General features: G+C 42.7%; 1 protein-coding gene across 4 annotated transcripts in view; it reads left to right on the top strand.

Annotated features, from left to right (window-relative positions):
* CD101 (CD101 molecule) overlaps positions 1-20008 on the top strand; it is a 44244-nt gene that overhangs the window by 11029 nt on the left and 13207 nt on the right. For 3 of the 4 annotated variants that reach the window (XM_003933521.4, XM_010344068.3, XM_074381206.1), the window contains exons 2-7: positions 6202-6582; positions 7895-8311; positions 9975-10361; positions 13665-14048; positions 14721-15125; positions 18853-19263. In XM_003933521.4, the coding sequence (XP_003933570.2) occupies positions 6202-6582; positions 7895-8311; positions 9975-10361; positions 13665-14048; positions 14721-15125; positions 18853-19263 (2385 nt within the window). The remainder of the gene's footprint in view (positions 1-6201; positions 6583-7894; positions 8312-9974; positions 10362-13664; positions 14049-14720; positions 15126-18852; positions 19264-20008) is intronic. The other variant, XM_074381207.1, reaches the window with a different exon arrangement.

Raw genomic sequence — 20008 nt, 5'->3', positions numbered from 1 at the left:
GAAACTGGGTTTACACTGTGCAATAATTCATAGAATTGCAAATTCTCTTTTTTTGGTAAGCAGGCTAGAAGGCCTGGGGGAAGGAAAGTAGTGATCAAGGCTCAAAAAAGGGAAGCTGAAAGCTTTTCCTTAACCCATTTAAACAATTACCTAAACTGGGTTATAGATTTACGTCTTCTAAATTCTGACTCATCCGAAGCACTAATTTTGTGTAGAAGCACAGCTTTTATGTGAAGAATACATAAACCAGGAATTTACTTGAAAAAGCTTTGGAAGTCTGCTATTTGTCCTTATAAATATAGTGGGGAAATGAAATTATTAAAATAATGATCAATTAGTCAATTACATTGCTTAGCGAATGTATACTTTGTCCCAATTTTTTTTTTTCAATAAATATAAGGACTGAAGGATCCTGATAGAAAATGGTGCGATATGAGGTTAATGTCCTGGGTAAAGAAGTTCTTGGACTTAGCAGTTAGCTTTGTCTGCTTGATCTGTCTCCCCAACCGTAACTAGCTGCCCTACAAATAAGGGCTGTTAACGGGGGAGGGGTTGGGGGAAGGGCCATCTGTGTTATTGAGATTGCATTCATGAAAAATAAAAAAGATTCCACTTAGTATGGATGGAAGCTATCTCAGCCTCCAAGCATATAGGGTTTTTGAATGTGCAAAGAGAAAGAAGCTGCTTGTTATGTTGGCTCTTCCTGAGCTAGGTTTTGGAGAAGGTAACATTATTTGAAATTGCTGTTTTTTTGATATCAAAAATAATCAAGTATGGGCCATTTCATATGGTTCAACCTAATAGTTTTCATTCAAATAATGCTACCATGGTAAATTTGACAATTCCAGTGATTTTTAAAGAAAGCCAATACTATAAGGGAATTTTTTGTGTTTTGAAAGCGTGATTCCAATGTTAGTATGTCAGTGCCAAGCTGTATATTCATCAGCCAACAAGAATGTGAGCTACTATTCAAAAGTGGCTGACCCTCTGTCCGTTAAAAGAGAAAGCAAGCGGACAGTCCTCCCAGGTGTTTTCCAGAAGGTGGGTGTGATGGCGGAAGGAAAGAACCGTTATCAAACCTATGATCTTTTACTTCTTCCTAACGCTCGTCTCGCCATTTAACCCTACTACTCCCAAGCATCCCAAACGCTGCAAACGCTACGGGTTTTGTCTCCACAGCGGCTCACTTATCGTACCTTTATTTTTATCCCTATTGCTTTTGTCTGCTGTGTCCTGAACGGCTGTGATTACCTGAGGTCCAGTTCTTACTTCCACCATCCTACACACAAACTGTTAGGTTCATTTTCCTAAGACCTTTCAAAGACTTTCGGTGATTCCCCATGGCCTAATGAATCAAGTTCAAACTTTTAAATGTGATAGTCAAATCTTTTATGCTCTGGACCCTAAGTTACTATCCAGTTTTACCTCTTTCTATTAATCTTCATGCAGCCCTCCCCGATCCAGTTGATTACTCCTTATTTTTGAACAAGTCTTGATTCCTTCTCGAAGAGTCTTGCCATGAAATCTCCTCCACCTAAAATGCCCTGCCTCCCCACTTATCTTGTCAATATCTTTGCAATTCTCCAAAATCCATTTCTAATACCATCTCTTATGCCATCTCCATAAACCTATTTCCCTCCTCTCAAATGTAGTCCCTCCTTTCTTCACATTTTTTGAAGCACTTTTATTATATGTTTTCCGTAGAGAGATGACTACTGCCCACTTGACTGGATTATAGAATCCAGCAGTCAGAAACTCGCCTAAATTCATCTTCATATCTTAGTCCCTCAAGCATGAGAAATACTGTAAGTTGTTGAATAAATATTTATTGAATTGGCAAATAAAGCAGTAGAAAAAGAAGTGCTAGTTTTCACAATAAAAATGTTCAAATGTGGTACCCAGCTTGCAGCAAAGTGATGGGAAATGTTGGAGAAGTGTTGCCTAGCCACCAAAAATAACGTCGTTTCTAGAAATATGACTTGATATAAGTAAGTAGGTTAGTGGTACTTCAAAAATCACATTAAAAAACATTTTTATTGTGAAATACAACATAAGAAAATCTTAATAAAACACAAATTTTTATTTGTTGTTATTTCAGTTTAACAATTAAGTAAAAAATAAAATCTACAGAATCTCTACCCAGGACAAGAAATAGAATATTGCCACGACCCTAGAAGCAGACCAGGCTCGGTGGCTTACGCCTGTAATCCCAGCACTTTGGGAGGCCGAGGCGGGTGGATCACGAGGTCAAGAGATCGAGACCATCCTGGTCAACATGGTGAAACCCCATCTCTACTAAAAATACAAAAAATTCGCTGGGCATGGTGGCGCGTGCCTGTAATCCCAGCTACTCAGGAGGCTGAGGCAGGAGAATTGCCTGAACCCAGGAGGCGGAGGTCGCGGTGAGCGGAGATAGCGCCATTGCACTCCAGCCTGGGTAACAAGAGCAAAACTCCATCTCAAAAAAAAAAAAGACCCTAGAAGCACCCACCCAGCCTGCAATATTCCCCATCAAATCACAAATGCTCCCCACATGCAATCACTTTCTTGACTCTCATTATAACCACTTCCTAGCTTACTTTTTTTTTTTTTTTTTTGAGATAGAGTTGCCCAGGCTGGAGTGCAATGATGCAATCTCAGCTCACTGCAACCTCTGCCTCCCAGGTTCAAGTGATTCTCTTGCCTCAGTCTCCAGAATAGCCGGGATTACAGGCTCCTGCCACCACGCCTGGCTAAGTTTGTATTTTTAGGAGAGACAGGGTTTCTCCATGTTGGCCAGGCTGGTCTTGAACTCCTGGTCTCAAGTGATCTGCCCACCTCAGCCTCCCAAAGTTCTGGGATTACAGGCATGAGCCATCTTCCCTCATCATCTCCTCGATTTTTGCTAATGATTATACCCCTTATGTGTGCATCACTAAACAATACAGTGTGGTTTTACCTGTTTTTAAACTTAATAAATAGTAGGCTCATTCTGTATATAGTCAAAAGGATTTAGAAGTGTTTTTGTATCTTTCATTGGACATAGTCATTCATGTTATTGCAAATAGTTGTAATTGTTGATTTTTATTTCTATATAACATTCTACTTAATGACCGTACCACAGTTTATCCAGTCTACTGTTGATGGACATATGGGTTGTCTCTTGTGTAGGGCTTTAATGAGCAGTGTAGCTGGCATATTCTTTCACACATAGCCTGGTGCACACATTTCTCTAAGATGGCATTGCTGAAAAGTGTTTTAAACTGCCACTGTAGTATAACTTGTTGGCAAGTAACAATTTAAATTTTTCCAAGGTGGTCTAACTTCTATTCCTAGATTCTTATTACAAAAAGAGAATGATATAAGTATGTCATATTAATTCGGACATATGAGTAAATTAGTGTATTCTAAATTATTATAGAGGCTGGGTGCAGTGGCTCACACCTGTAATCCCAGCACCTTGGGAAGCTGAGGCAGGCAGATCACGTGAGGTCAGGCATTCGAGACCAACCTGGCCAACATGCTGAAACCCCATCTCCACTAAGAATACAAAACCTAACTGGGCGTGGTGGCCCATGCCTGTAATCCCAGCTACCCGGGAGGCTGGCATAGGAGAATCACTTGAACCTGGGAGGCAAAGGTTGCAGCGAGCCAAGATTGCACCATAGCACTCCAGCCTGGGTGACAGAGGAAGACCATCTCTCTCTCTCTCTCTCTCTCTTTCTCTCTCTCTCTCTCTTTCTATATATATATATATCATATATATATATGATATATACATATAGAGAGTAATATATAACTAGATCGTATATAATTAGTAATATATAGATGTACATAATAGGTTGCTAATAGCAACAGCATTCAATATAATATATATATTACTCTCTGTATATTATAATTAGTAATATATAGTAATTACTGATTATAAAATATATATAGATATACAGAGTAATATATATATATTACAACAGCATTCAATATATTACTCTATATATTATAATTTGTAATATCTAGTAATTACTAATTATATATAGATACATAGGGAGAGTAATATCTATGTATTACAACAGCATTCAATATTACATATATATATATATATATATATATCACTAGAAATGTGTGTGGTTGGCTTACTGGTTGGTGGGGGTTGCCGGTTTCCCAGTTTTAGATTGAGCACGTATATGTATACATGCAATCCATGCACCTGACTGCATCAGGTGACCACTTACCTTTTCTGCCCTTTTGCCCTTTTTTGTAGTTCCCTTCTATCCCTCAGAACTATTTTCATTTCCTCCCAGATTCTTTTACTCAGCCTTATCGTGTTCTCTGTTACGGCCGCTTCCCTCACGTTTCTTTTCCACTCTAGTTAAAGCAGGAAGAGCGCACGACAAATCTCTCGAACACCAAACTGGGAAGGAAGGGGCGATGTATTCGGCCCAGAGCAAGGCGGCATAGTTGCCTAACAGCCGAGCTCCTCTAACAAAGAAAGTCGCTGCCCTTTTAAAGGCTTACAACTCTAAAAATTACGTGTGAAAGGGTCTTGGGCTTACTACTCTAGGGTGTTGATCCATGAGGTAGGTGTGGGGTGGGGGTTTGATCCTGTTTGAGTAAAAACAGCGCCTTCTGAAAGATTCCTCTGTATCATATCCATGATCTATAAATGGGATTGTGGTTAGCAGCAGGGATCTTATCCTTAACCCGGCTGATGGCACCCACTGGTCCCTCCTCTGGCTAACTTCTAACTTCTCCTTTTGAGATGCAAGGTAGAAGGCTGAAGGTGATTAAGGGTCTCCTTCCTCATAGTCTCTGTTACTGTTGTCCCTGTGGAGTCACAAAATGCAGCTTCTTCCACATCTTCTTATGAACTCTGTTCGGTTAACTCCGCAAGGCCAGCAGTCTCTCCCTCTCTGGCCCTTCGTCTTCCAACCCTGTCTTCCCTTTCACTGTACCCTGGCCACTAGTGAAATAACTGGCCACCTTTGTGGCGTGTCTGTCATTTATCTTTGTTCTTTCTGTAACACAAAATGAACTAGCCTTTAATATCATTCATAGTAAGTAAAGATACGCGTTTTGATTTCTGAAAAACACTTGATTTAAAAAATTTGTCAAATGAAATATTCCCATTAATCATGTTTTTTTTTTCCTTTAGCCCCAATACTTGAGATTAGTTCTAATAGAAAACATTCCCTAGTTGGCCCAACGGAAAACTTTTGGTCAGAAAAAAGCTAAAGTAAATTCCAATCCCAGCACCTGCTGGATTTTACAGCCATCTATTAGGAGGTTTTTCAGTAAAGCTATAGTGGCTCTTTAAGAAATGACAAAACAAAACCAAAAAACCCTCCGCAGAATAGAAGGAAGTGCTGCTGCCTCTTCAGATGCTAATTTTGGCTAGTTTTGCAACAGATCTGGCCAGGAGCTGCAGACAGTTCCAACCAACCAGCTAGAAAAATTGTGGCACCAAGGGCAGAGCCCTAGACTTTGCAGCTCCAGCAACTACTTCTCTGGAAACTGCCGGATGACAGGCACCATCAAGGCTTGAGGAGGTATATGCCAAATTTTCCCGTAAAATAATGTAAAGGGTGCATTATCATACATTTATTTGCTTTAAAATAAGTACCCGTCGATAAGCAGATGTTTTATGGAAGTGGTCATGTTGCATTGATGAAGTCAAAACTTTTTTTTTGTGAGACAGAGTCTCTCTCTGTCACCAGGCACCAGGCTGGAATGCAGTGGCGCGATCTCGGCTCACTGCAACCTCCACCTCCTGGGTTCAAGCAGTTCTCCTGCCTCAGCCTCCCGAGTAGCTGGGACCCCAGGCACGCGCCACCATACCCAGCAAATTTTTGTATTTTTTTAGTAGAGACGGGGTTTCACCAGGTTGGCCAGGATGGTCTCAATCTCTTGACCTTGTGATCTGCCCACCTCGGCCTCCCAAAGTGCTTGGATTACAGGCATGAGTCACTGCGCCTGGCCAAAACTTTTTTTTTTTTTAAAGGGACTGAAGATTACTATGGAAGTTAAAGTTATAAAAGAACAATTAACTCATCAAGCGACTTCACTGCAGCTCAGCCTGAAGAAGATGTTGAACATTTGAGTTGATTATAGCTAATAACCTGCGATCTCATTTACCAGAATTGTAATACAGGGAAATGCATAATGTGGTACACTGGGAACTGGAGCACTAATCTCTTTTTATTCCCCTTTCTTTCTCCTACTTGCAAGCTGAGCTCAGCCTTGGCCAGAGAGAAGTAACAGTTCAGAAAGGACCACTGTTTAGAGCTGAAGGTTACCCAGTCAGCATTGGCTGCAATGTGACTGGCCACCAGGGACCTTATGAGCAGCATTTCCAGTGGTCTGTTTACCTGCCGACAAACCCGACCCAGGAAGTCCAGATCATTAGCACCAAGGATACTGGCTTCTCTTACGCACTATATACGCAGCGCGTGCGAAGTGGCGACATCTACGTGGAGAGGGTCCAGGGCAACTCAGTCTTGTTGCACATCTCAAAGCTCCAGATGAAGGATGCTGGCGAGTATGAGTGTCACACACCGAACACTGATGAGAAATACTACGGGAGTTACAGTGCAAAGACTAATCTAATTGGTAAGCTGCTTGTCCACTTCTGCTAGCCAGCCCCTGAGAAGCCAGAGCCTCTGTCATCACAATGTCTTGCAATATGACATGACTTTACATTGTTCCATTTTCTTTGAGAAAAGAGCCCGTGTACCCCTGTGGCTATTTTGGAGATATATCACAAGCGGGTATCTCATATTCTCTAAAATCATCTGTTTCTTTTTCTCAGTTATCTTTGCCATAAAGATTTAGATGGCGAGTGGTTTTCCCAGGGCCTTGTCCACAGCTGTCCACAGCTGTTGCTAATAGCAACAGCATTCAACAAAGCTATGAGAGTTCTCCTGGTGCTGTCTCTGCTTGGAGGGAGAACAGTAATTTGACAAGAGAACTGGTATCTTAGGTGAGAAGTCATTAACTTAGAAATGATTATTCTCAAATTACCATTCTCTAGCATATTTACATATTGGGAAAGGATCACAGTTCTTGCAATTGTCATTGTGTCCCTTTGTCTGGAATATCTATCACCCCCTTTTCAGCTTAGCAAATTCCTACATAGACTTCAGGACCCAGTTTAGATATTACCTCTTCTGTGGAACTCATCTTGACTGCTTGGGCAGAATTCTCTCTTTTGTTTCCTTTCGATTGTCTGTTCCTACCACTGCTAGCAGCATGCATCCAGTTATACGGTAATTGGCTATGTGTATGCCTCTCTCCCACCACATCCTCAGCTTCCACTCAGTGGCTAGCACTGAGCAGATGCTCTGTCACATTCATCGATGAAATCCAAGTGTTGCTTCTACATAAGCTTAGAAATGTGATTTCATTCTAGGAAAACAAGAATGGCAGGGTAATAAGATAGTTACCGACACTTTAGCAAAGATTGCTTTCGCGCTCTAACTGCTACATTTTAACAGATTATTACAGAGCCTTACAGAGGAACAGGTTAAGGCCAAGGGAGGTGAAGTGACATCCCCAAGTCCATGTAGTAGGGATGGATTTGGGATCAGAATCTAAGGTTTCTCCGTCCCAGTGCTTTCTCCCTTCAAATGCATGCTCTGTGTCTGAGGAGCTAAATTGGTTACAGCTTATGCTAATGAAGCAAAGTGAGGGTCAACACATCGGTGAGACATTTGCTTTGCCAAGTTCCGTAGGCTGTACGTAGATGCCAATGTTCCCGTCGGCAGTAGAGAAAGCATATGGATGGGAAAGCATATGGAGCGGCGGAAATCAACTCAAAGTCTGTGTGCTTTACATAAGGCAGCTCAGGGTGCCATTTTCACCTAAGGAGGCCCACTGGACAAGCACTGGGCAGGCCATTTTATTATCATTCCTTTGTTTCCAGTTATTCCAGATACCCTCTCTGCCACCATGAGTTCTCAGACTCTCAGTAAAGAAGAAGGTGAGCCATTAACCCTTACATGTGAGGCATCCAAAGCCACAACCCAACATACACACCTCTCTGTCACCTGGTACCTGATGCAGGATGGAGGAGGAAGCCAAGCCACGGAGATTATTTCTCTCTCCAGAGATTTTATATTGGTCCCTGGACCCTTGTATACAGAGAGGTTTGCAGCCAGTGACGTACGGCTCAACAAGCTGGGGTCCTCTATGTTCAGAATGTCCATAGAGAGGCTCCGGCCCTCGGATCAGGGCCAGCTGTTCTGTGAGGCAACAGAATGGATTCAGGATCCAGATGAAACCTGGATGTCGATCACAAAAAAGCAGACAGATCAAACCACTCTGACGATCCAGCCAGCAGGTAATCATCTTCCTAGGAAATTCACTGATACACTAGTATTAGGTGGTGGGGATTTATGAAATACCTTTTAATTTTTGTTCTAATCTTTTGTTGGCTCTAAAAAAAAATGGCTAGAAAGTTTGATTTGATTTCGCATTTTTGTCATCTGAGAAGCATACCGAAGAGGGAGGATACTCAGTTTTGGCTCTGCCCACAGATTCTTTACGAGATAAGGTCTACTCCATGGTTAGATCAATTCTGCAAGCCAGTCGTGGAAGTAGTTTTGCTATCATTTTTGCAGGCTCTGTGTTGGCACATGAGCTGACAACCACCCTGTGAGGCAAAAAGTTGAGTCCCCATTTTACAAATGAGGACTCTGCGCCTCAGACATGCTAGATGTGCTGCCTAAGCCCACCCAGCTGGTGAGAGCAGGGCTGGCATTCAAAGAGAGGCCTGTCTCTCTCCAAAGCCCACTCACCACAGGCTGCTGGGCCTCCAAGGAGCTCCAGTTTCCAACATGAAGCCTTGTCTTTATCAGTGATGGGATTTCCTTCCACCTGTCCCCTTTCCCAATTTGAAATGCAGTCACCTTCCTTTTTTTAATTATTTTTTGATTTAAAAAAAATTTTAAGAGACAGGATCTTATTATGTTGCCCAGGCTGGCCTTGAACTCCTGGGCTCGAGCAATCTTCCCGCCTCGGCCTCCCAAAGGGCTGGGATTTCAGGCATGAGCCGCCACACCCAGCCTGCTGTCACTTTTCATAATCCTTTGGCATTTTTGTCAAAACAAGTAGAAAGGCCTTGTCTGTGATTCCTGGTCTCTCTCTATAGGCGTTTGTCCAACAGGAAGGGGTTGCCAAGCCATTGCTAAATGGTACTGTATACCCATTGCTAACAGCAATGATCCAATGGTGAATCATTAAAGTTTTTTCTTTATTAAAAAGAGTGATACTGTGTTCCACTTGAAGTTATCCCGTTGGCTTCAAGTATCTAAGTTACATTCATGCGTCCTATGGAGCCATATCACAGTGTTTTCTAACTTGAGGCAATTCTACTGGATATTCTTTAGCATAAAAAGAGAGTAAGAAATCATAATTTACAGCAATTCCATGTAAAATATTTAATTTAATATATACAGTACTTCATTCAGTATACAGTATTTTGTTTTATTTTATTTTGTTTTTTGGAGACAGGGTTTTCCTCGCCTCCTGAGTAGCTGGGATTACAGTCACGCGTCACCACACTCAGCTAATTTTTTGTATTTTTAGTAGAGACAGGGTTTCACTATGTCAGCTAGGCTGGTCTCGAACTCCTGACCTCAGGCTATCCACCCACCTCAGCCTCCCAAAGTGATTTCAAGCGTGAGCCACTGCGCCCGATTCCAATATTTTATTTTTTAATTTAAAAAGCATACATTACTATATACCTCAGACATTTGTGCATACATCTCGCTTACTAGGAGTGCATTCAGAAAACCATGGGTACTGTCGTTTCTGGGTGATTTAAGGAAGAGTCATGAGGTAAGGATTTTTTGTTTTGTTTTGTTTACCTACCACTATAGAACTGAGCTCCCACAAAAAATGTGATTCCTGTAGTATCCTTACAGGGGGTGTCATCTCTCTCTGGCACTGAAAGGACAGAGACAGTGGACTCTCTAAATACCCGCCTTGTTTTTGTTTCCCAGTGAAAGATTTTCAAGTCAACATTACAGCTGACAGCTTGTTTGCTGAAGGGAAACCCTTAGAACTGGTTTGCCTGGTTGTAGGCAGTGGCCGTGACCCACAGCTTCAAGGCATGTGGTTCTTCAATGGGACTGAAATTGCTCACATTGATGCTGGTGGAGTCCTGGGCCTGAAGAATGACTATAAAGGAAGAGCAAGTCAAGGACAGCTCCAGGTTTCAAAGTTAGGCCCCAAGGCTTTCTCTCTCAAGATCTTCTCTCTGGGCCCAGAGGATGAAGGCACCTACAGATGTGCGGTAGCAGAGGTCATGAGAACACGCACAGGTTCCTGGCAGGTGCTTCAGAGAAAGCAGTCACCAGACAGCCACGTGCACCTGAAGAAGCCAGCAGGTATGTGAAGTCAAGGCCAGGCATGCATTGGGCTGCCTTCATATCCCCTCTTGTCCGTAGAAGACGCCTTCGTGGATACAGTAGGGATCTTTGTGAAGAGCAGGTTTCAATCAGATCACATTGGAGGTGGAGCGGAGTGGAGTGAAGGAAGGCACCCAAACTAGCTGGAGACCCGAGTCCTATTCTGAGTCATTAGGCGAGCTGTGACCACGAACACACCACTTAATGTCTCTAAGTCTCAGCTCCCTCATCTGTAAAATGATGGCACACATCTAGATGGTCTTTAAGTTCCTTCTTGCTGTCTTAGAGTCTATTTATTTTTTGTTCTAATTTTTATATATTAGATATTTCTTAAAGCAGAGATCATCTGTATTAATGAAGCCCTCTGCCTTCGTGTGTGTGTGTGTGTGTGTGTGTGTGTGTGAGAGAGAGAGAGAGAGAGAGAGAGAGAAAGAGAGAGAGAGAGAGAGAGAGAGAGAGAGAGACAGAGAGCAAGAGCAAGAAAGAGAGAGAGAGAAAGACATAGGTTAAGAGTAAAAAGTTACGCTTTGTCCTCCTTCCTAGGGAATGAACACCCATGTTACCCTACCTCGAGACTCGGCCTGCATTTTTCAATTGCCTTCTGTTAATCCCCTACTGTGTTAACCTGGTATGGGAAATACTACTTAGTCACAATTCTGACTCACAGTTAAGAAACGAAAAGGTAATTGGTAGTGGGCAGACTCCATCCTCTGCATTTTGCTGTGATGACTGAGACTCCAATCTTAATGGTTCTGAGTGTCTGCATGTACAGAACTGAGGAAGCCACTCAGCTCACCTTTACTTCATGAAGGTTGGGTGACCTTAAACATGTTTGAATAATCAATGCCTTTTGTGTGGAGAAAAACAGACAAATCTACAATAATATAAGGACTCACTAGGCTGGGTTTAAATTCAAAGTCCAGAAAGACTGATTGCCCAAAAGCAGCAACAACAACAAAATTTAATATTTTAATTTTTTTTTAAAACTGAGCTAAAAATAAAGATGTCCTTGTCGCACTGACTTGTTGGAGGTAGCTCCAAAGACAGAGACATGCCCTTTCCATTTCTCCAATAAGCCACTTACTAGGAATGAAGACGCACAGCCTCGGCCTTGACTGGCAGCCCAGGAAGTGTGTTGGTGTTCGCTTTCACACTAAACACTTGGTCGGCCTTTCTAGAGTTAAGGAAAAACAATATAGGTAGGTTTAAATATTTATGCAGAGGTAAATCTCTGCTTTATGCCTCTCAGTCTTCTCTAGAACATATCTGCAGGCTTTTGTAAACCTGGTATGTGGGAATTTCACCCAAAGGTGTACTTTGGGGTACACAGCTGATCATCCTATCAATAAGGTCATCTTCCAAAATGAAAAATAGTTCTTTGTACAGGCTAGAGTCTACACTGGGCTTACTATGTAGACCTAGGAAAAGTTATTAGCATATTTATAAATGCTGTTTAGCATTCTGCTTTCAAAGTCAAACATTACTTGAAGTATTAACATTTTATTATTTATGAATATTTTAATCACCTATCACCACTGTGAATGTGTAACTTACACACATTTCATAAGTTTATTACGTCTTACCAAAAGGCAATGAACTAAGGAAACCCCGTTTTTTAAAATGAGGTTAGTTTAAACTAATCATCATGGTTAAGTTAAAGTGGTGAGAATATGAGTAAAAATTTCTCCTCCAATTTCTAAACTTCAGTTATGAGTCTATTTTTAACTTGAAAAAAAAAATTAAATTTGAAAGCAGATTTTCTCTTTTTAAAAACATATTTATGGACGTTAACCTTCATGCTGCCTTTGTTACTTATGTATATGTATGCATAAAACAGTCAAAGACCGAACTCCTTCCTCCGCAGGGAAGAACAATTTGCAAATTCATTTAGATCCTATTTAGATTTCTAATGCCAGTTCTATTTTATTTTTCTCTTTTGCTTTGAATTGCCTCTGCTTTTGCCAGTGCCGATCATTAAACACTAAGGCTCGCAGCTAACCTTTTCTAAGTACTTTCCCTAGCCATGCAGGCTAAGCGCTGTGCGTGTGCTATTTGCTCAGTCTTCTCAACAATGCAGCAAGGTGAGCACTATTATTATCTTCATTTTTACAGGAAAGAAAACTAAGGCTCAGAGAGGTCAAATATGTTGCCCAGGGCAATTCTGACTAAAGGAGCCGTGGCCTTAAATTAGTGCTGGGCTGTCTCGGATGTACAATCTCCTGCCGTATCTCTACACTGCTCACAAAGCAACCAGGACAAGACCTTGCAGAATTAATGGTTGTTGAATGAATGTGTTTGTTGAATGATGACTTAGATTTCCCATCTGGGATCCAGATTTACATTTATGGTTTTGCACTATCGTTTAGACATAAGAAGCCTCTCTGTCTACAACAATGTGTGTGTTTGTGTGTGTGTGTATGTATATGTGTTATATATATATATACACATGTATTTTTCTAAGTAATTGTTTTTTATGGTAGTATTGTGAACAGAGATATAATTAGCAATGTTTCTTCCTTGTTCAAAACCCATGCTAAACCAATGAGATTGATTAAAGAAAGATAAGGAAGAGGAAGATCATTTTGAACTCTGAAGGTCCAAATTATAAAAAACTAAAAATTGAAGTAAACACAGCTTTATTACTTTCAGGTTCTTATATATACCCTAATTAATATAACAAAATGGTCCCAGATGTTTGCCCAACTAGATACTCTTAAGGAAGAGTTGATTTAACAAACTAATAAAAAAATATGTACAAGTGATAAATTGTTCAAGTAAGCTGAGTGCAGTGGCTCACACCTGTAATCCCAGCCCTTTGAGAGGCTGAGGCAGGAGGATTGCTTGAGGCCAGAAGTTCAATAGCAGCCTGGGTAACAAAGAGAGATCCTATCTCTACAAAAATGTTAAAAATTAGCCAGCGTGGTTGCGGGTGCCTGTAGTCCCAGCTACTGGGGCAGGAGGATGGCTTAAGCCAAGGAGTGTGAGGTTGTCATGAGTTAAGATCACAGTGCTGTGTTCCAGCCCACACAGCACAGCAAGACCCAACTTTAGAAATCAATAAATTGTTTAAGGGTAAATACATTCTCCGATATTCTTTCTGCTATCTCGTTTCCACTATTCAAGTGTTTGGCAAATCTTTCACCTGAGCGTGGTGCAAGAGGAAACAGCCTGATTTGACTTGTCACAAACTAGGCAAGTCCTAATTAATGAGATTTCAGTGTATTTTAGAAAATTTCTTATTTATCTAAAACAGTTTTTTCTTCTGTAATCTGTAACCCACAGCAAGAAGCGTGGTCACGTCTACCAAGAACAAGCAGCAAGTTGTATGGGAAGGAGAGTCGCTCACCCTTCTCTGCAAGGCCAGTGGAGCTGAAAGTTCCCTGTCTGTGAGCTGGTGGCACATCCCACAGGACCAGACACAGCCCGAGTTCGTGGCTGGCATGGGGCAGGATGGCATCGTGCAGCTGGGCGCCTCCTATGGGGGACCCAGTTACCATGGCAACACAAGGCTGGAGAAAGTAGACTGGGCCACCTTCCAGCTGGAGATCACCTTCCCTGCCATCACAGACAGTGGCACTTATGAATGTAGAGTATCTGAAAAGTCTCGGAACCAGGCCAGAGATCGGAGCTGGGCTCAGAAGATTTCAGTTACTGTCAAGTCTCTGGGTAAGTGTCAAAGAAAATCCTTTCCTGCACCTGTGTATCAGTCGATTCATTCTGCAGTGGAATTAGATTGCGTGTTATCCTGAATCCCCCAGTTATAGTATGTGTACCCTAGGACACGGGGCATAGTCTCCGGCTACCCTCTCTGTCAATTTTTTAAGTTTCTTCATCTTTGTAAAGATCACCTTCAGAGTGTAAGTTGTAAATTGTTGTTGGAGGTGAAAAACAAAATTCTATGAATCAGCTTATAGATGAGTAGAGCTGAGCCTTATACCTTCTGGTTTTTGACAGCTGCGGCCTTGGAGCCCACTGGAGCATGTGCAAAAGGGTTCTGATGCTGAACCCATGCACGGGGTAAGGGAAGGAGGCCAGACCGCTGGGGTGGGGTGTGCTCCACCCACTCAGTAGCAGCAGCTGTCTAAGTAGCAGACTGGAGAAACACTGCCTATTTGTTGTGGCTGCTGGGAACAGTCTTAGGAGAGGGTCAATTTTGCAAAACTGAGGTCAGAGTTCAGGACAGACTGTACTGTGAATCAACTTCTGCTTTATAAAATATGAAACTCCAAATGTACAAATGCAGGGTCCTACTCGAAGAGTTGGCAACTAGAAGACTTCAAAGTGCTGTATTTTAATCTGGTAAATCTATTAGAAGTTGTGTTTCGCTTTTTCGTCTAGAGTCAAGTTTACAAGTTAGTCTGGTGAGCCGTCAGCCGCAAGTGATGTTAACCAACACCTTCGACCTGACCTGCGTAGTGAGGGCCGGTTACGCTGACCTCAAGGTGCCACTCACTGTGACGTGGCAGTTCCGGCCAGCTAGCTCTCACAACTTCCACTGGCTTATTCGAATCACCCACAATGGCACTATTGAATGGGGGGATTTCCCATCCCGGTTCCATAAGAAGACGAAAGTTTCACAGTCTTTATTTCGTTCACAACTCCTAATCCGTGATGCCACTGAGGAAGAGACAGGAGTGTATCAGTGTAAAGTGGAAGTTTATGACAGAAATTCCCTACACAGCAGCCGCCCCCCAAGGGCTTCTGCCATCTCTAACCCACTGAGGATAGCCGTCACTTTACCAGGTAAGTGTGACTTGAAATTCATCTCTGCTTTAAAAACAAATAGCATTCCTCCCATTTTGGGTAAGTTGTAAAAATAAAACATAAAACGGCCTTCTCCCACATTTGTTCTGTCTATGTAAGCACCACATGATGAATGATAGACAGGTTAACATTGACTTAATATGCACGGGATGGCCATACTGGTTGTTAAAACATTGAAATGCCTTCCACGCTGGTTCAGTGCTGCTCTGTGTTCATTTCCCATTTTCCCATAAATTCCCACCACCCAGCGACTAAAGGGTACCACGTGGCACAGCAGGGGGCCTCTAGGACCTGACTCCAGGAGAGAGGCAATGTTTGGGATTGGTTGCTGTCCAGGCCTTACCAGTTAGGAAATATTTGCGATCTCTCTGCTGGTGGTAGGGATACTGTAAATTCCATTGGCATACATCCTACTTATTCGTAAGGTGTTAATGTACAAGAGTCAGAGAATTTATTATTACAGTCAAATATAATCCACCTTGTCAACCGGTAATAGAGCACAGGAGTTCAAAGTAAGACACCCCCTAGGCAGAGTTCTGCTGTGTCACGTATCTTCTCTCTCATAGTTTGCATTCTCTTAGGACAGAGTGATGGAGAGATGGTGAAGTCATCTAGGTCTGACAGTCACTGGGCAGCCAAACAGTTCTGAATGAGCCACTTAATCTGCTCAAGGCCTGGTTACCTGATGTGTAAATTGTTAATGTGCAATTTAAATGTGGTGCCATAGATAACATGCCGAGTACCCGACACACCAAGATGACGCTCAAACGTGGTCACTGTCATTATTCTCTGCAACATTTTTGGTGATAGTAATGATCCCCGTGTTCATGAATTCATGCCTTAATTATTCCTGTCTGTGGTATTTGCAATTGCTGACCCAATCTGTCTTCTTGGAACTTCTTTCTTCCTTGGCACCATGACACAAGATTTTCTCCTCTGCTGATTTATTCTTTAAAGAAAACAATTTATCTGGATTTTATGCTCAGCTATGCTCTTTTTTCATTCTATACTCTCTCCTGTGGTGGACTCATCCCTGCCTGTGGATACAACCTGTGTGTTCACAACTCCCAAATTCATTATCTTGACCAGTTTCTCTTCTGGTCTCCAGACCCATATATCCAACTGTCTCTAAGACATGTCCGCACTCATTATGTCAAAACATAAACCTACCATTGTTATCCAAAGCTATTCCTTCTACATTGCCCCTCGTGTACCCACTGCCCACCAGTGACCCAAGTTGAAAACCTGAGTCATCACAACTCTTATCTAAACGCCCTTGGATCTAAACGGCCATAGTGTGACATGCAAGGTCCTTTATCATCTGGTACATCTGTGTCTTTCCAGCATCTTCTCTTTCGACTTTCTATCTTGAATTTAAGCTTCAGCCACACTGAATTACTGGCCCTCAAGAGTCCATGTTCCCTCTCACTTTCAAAGTCTTTGGTCAAGTTGCATCTTTTGTGTGGAAATAAATCCTTAACCTCTTCTCCATCAGAATAATTCCCATAAACCCTTAAGACTCAGCTCGGAGCTATCTCCTCCAGGAAGTCTCCCTTCATTCCTGTATTTGGGCTAGGAGACCCTGCTGTGTGCTCTGATGGCCACTTCTACATACCTCTCTGTCTGACATGGGTGAGATGAGGGACACGAAGAACAAAAATTTTACACTGCGGCCAGGCATGGTGGCTCATGCCTGTAATCCCAGCACTTTGGGAGGGGAAGGCAGGAAGATCACCTGAGATCGGAAGTTCAAGACCAGCCTGGCCAACTTTGTGAAACCCAGTCTCTACTGAAAAGACACAAATTAGTCAGGTGTGGTGGCATGCTCCGGTAGCTACTCAGGAGGCTGAGACACAAGAATCACTTGAGCACAGAAGGTGGAGGTTGCAGTGAGTCAAGATCACGCCACTGCACTCCAGCCCGGGTGACAGAACAAGACTCCATCTCAAACAAAACAAAACAAAGCATCCAAAAAATTCACACTGAGAAGGTTTCCCAATACTTATTTCAGCTCCGTGTTCTAAATGTGGAATACACCGATCAGGGCAAATATCACTGTGCTGTGGTGGAATGGCTCCTGTCTACAAATGGCATTTGGCACCATCTCTAAGCCTCTGTCCCTGTACGTGTCTCCCTGTAGACTGTGAGCCACTGAGGGGAGATACCCACAGGGCCTGGAACTGTCTGTGTACTTCATAAATGTTAGTTGAAGGAAGGAAGGAAGAGAATGTACTGGCAACATCAGTACCTAGTTACAAAAGTAGAGTGGGTGGTGTGGGCAAGAAGTTAGAAGAAGATTTGGGAACAAGGATTGTCCCTTATCTTTCTGACAAGGCAGAAAAGCTGCTGAGGTCAAAGATTAGTTGACTCCATATCCATATGATGTTCCCACAGTTAAGTGGCTGCAAAGACACACACAGTTTTAATCACCCACGTACAGCTTCCTTTTGTTTACCCACGGTTGAAGGCAGATACAATTAGAGTTTGGAAATCGTGAATCCAGAAGTACTCTGGATAGTAAACACACAAACACAGCATTCATGGGGCCACTGTCTCCCAATCCGTTATATGAAGTACGACAGAAGGGATGCCAGTGCTTAAATACTGAAGCATTATCCTGTGGAAGAGAGATGCTGGGCTTGTCTGTATGACACTCCCTCTGCCACACCACCCCTACCAGGCACAGGTAGAACTGGGACTAGTGGATGGAAGTGATAAAGAGATAAAATTCAGCTTGATGTCAGAAAGCATTCTGTAGTGGAAGTCCCAAAGTGCTGGGATTACAGGCATGAGCCACCATGCCTGGCCTCAGTGTCAAATTTTTGTTCCTCATGTCCCTCATGTCACTCATGTAAGACAGAGGTATGTAGAAGTGGCCATCAGAGCACTCAGCAGGGTCTCCTAGCCCAAATGCAGAAGGGAGGGGAGACTTCCTGGAGGAGATAGCTCCGAGCTGAGTCTTCAGGGTTTATGGGAATTATTCTGATGGGGAAGAGGTTAAGGATTTATTTCCACATAAGAGATGCAACTTGAGATGCAACTCGAGAGACCAGCCTGGCCAATATAGTGAAACCCAGTCTCTACTGAAAAGACACAAATTAGCCAGGTGTGGTGGCATGCTCCTGTAGTCCCAGCTACTCAGGAGACTGAGGCACAAGAATTACTTGAGCCCAGAAGGTGGAGGTTGCAGTGAGCCGAGATCATGCCACTGCACTCCAGCCTGGGTGACAGAGCAAGACTCCATCTCAAACAAAACAAAGCATCCAAAAAATTCACACTGAGAACGTTTCCCAAGACTTATTTCAGCTGCATGTTCTAAATGTGGAATACGCCGATCTTGTATGCAACTTGAGATGCAACTCAAGGCTTTGAAAGTGAGAGAGAACATGGACTCTTGAGGAGCTGCAAGTAATTCAGTGTGGCTGAAGCTCAAATTCAAGATGGAAAGTTGAAGGAGAAGATGCTGGAAAGACACGAATGTATCAGATGATAAAGGACCTTGCATGTCGCACTACGGGGTGGAATGGGCTGCCTTGCTAGCTAGCGATGTTGTTCAAAAGCTGAATGAGCAGTGAGCAGGTGACTGTAGAGGGAGTTCACTCATATCATGGCAGGAGGAAGCAACGTCATACTTTACCTCTAACATCTCTACTACCTTACCTTTGTATTTCCTAGCAAAGTAACCGTTTTCATTTTTTAAATTTAGAGAGCAAGCTAAAAGTGAATTCAAGGAGTCAAGTCCAAGAGCTCGCCATCAACTCCAATACCGATATAGAATGTAGCATCTTGTCCCGGTCCAGCGGAAACCTTCAGTTAGCCATCATTTGGTATTTTTCTCCTATTTCCACTAATGCCTCCTGGCTAAAGATCCTGGAGATGGACCAAACCAATGTTATAAAGACGGGGGATGCATTTCACACCCCACGAAGAAAACAAAAATTTCATACTGAGAAGGTTTCCCAAGACTTATTTCAGCTGCACATTCTGAATGTGGAAGATAGTGATCAGGGCAGATACCACTGTGCTGTGGAGGAGTGGCTCCTGTCTACAAATGGCACTTGGCACAAGCTGGGGGAAAAGAAGTCAGGACTAACAGAATTGAAACTCAAGCCCACAGGTAAACCTTGTGAGTGTGTCCTCACAATGTCTTTCTGTCTGGTGGCTGTTTTCTCTCGCGCAGCTGTTCTATGGAGTGATTGATTATATGGAAGTAAAAATATGACCTAAAATCATAGGAACAGTGGGTCCCCCTACAAATGACTGCAGGACCGGGTAGTCCAACAGAGGAAGGGAGGTCACTTAAGGTGATTTAATCTGAGGTTTTTGGGGAGCTCGGATAGGAGCAAAATCCTTTGACTGGTTTGCTTCTCAGCCTGGCAGCCTGGTCCATGCAGCTACCCAGGGTGTCGTATCTCCAGATCTCTGTAATAACAAGCTGTGTCATTCCAGTGGGGCTCTACTGTAATTTGGCAAAGAAAGAGTAATACGAAGCATATTTCTCCCACTGTGAACAGAAACTGCACAACTCTATGGGGATGTGTGGAGAAATTGCTTCTCAACATTTAGCTGCCTAAACATAAGGCAAATAAGAGTAGTTAACTGTTGGAATGGCTTACTGAGGGAGTCTCCTCTTCCTCAGGAGATCTTTAAAAATGTAATGGAAGTTCCACACTGGTCTAAGAGTGCTGCTGTCTAAATGTGGGCAGGGTTGATTAGGTCTCTCAGCATTGGTTAGGTCACCTCCAGTGTTGATTAAAATCAAATGAACGTCACAGCCCAGGTTCGGGAACTGGATAAGATCCAGCAGCACAAGGCAGATAAGTTGATCTAATTTGGTGCTTACAATACTATTTTCAAGGTAA

The sequence above is a fragment of the Saimiri boliviensis genome, chromosome 11 (genome assembly GCF_048565385.1).
Source record: "Saimiri boliviensis isolate mSaiBol1 chromosome 11, mSaiBol1.pri, whole genome shotgun sequence".
Classification (NCBI taxonomy): domain Eukaryota; kingdom Metazoa; phylum Chordata; class Mammalia; order Primates; family Cebidae; genus Saimiri; species Saimiri boliviensis.
Note: the sequence above shows the minus strand (reverse complement) of the source record. Positions and strands in the feature narration are given on the sequence as shown.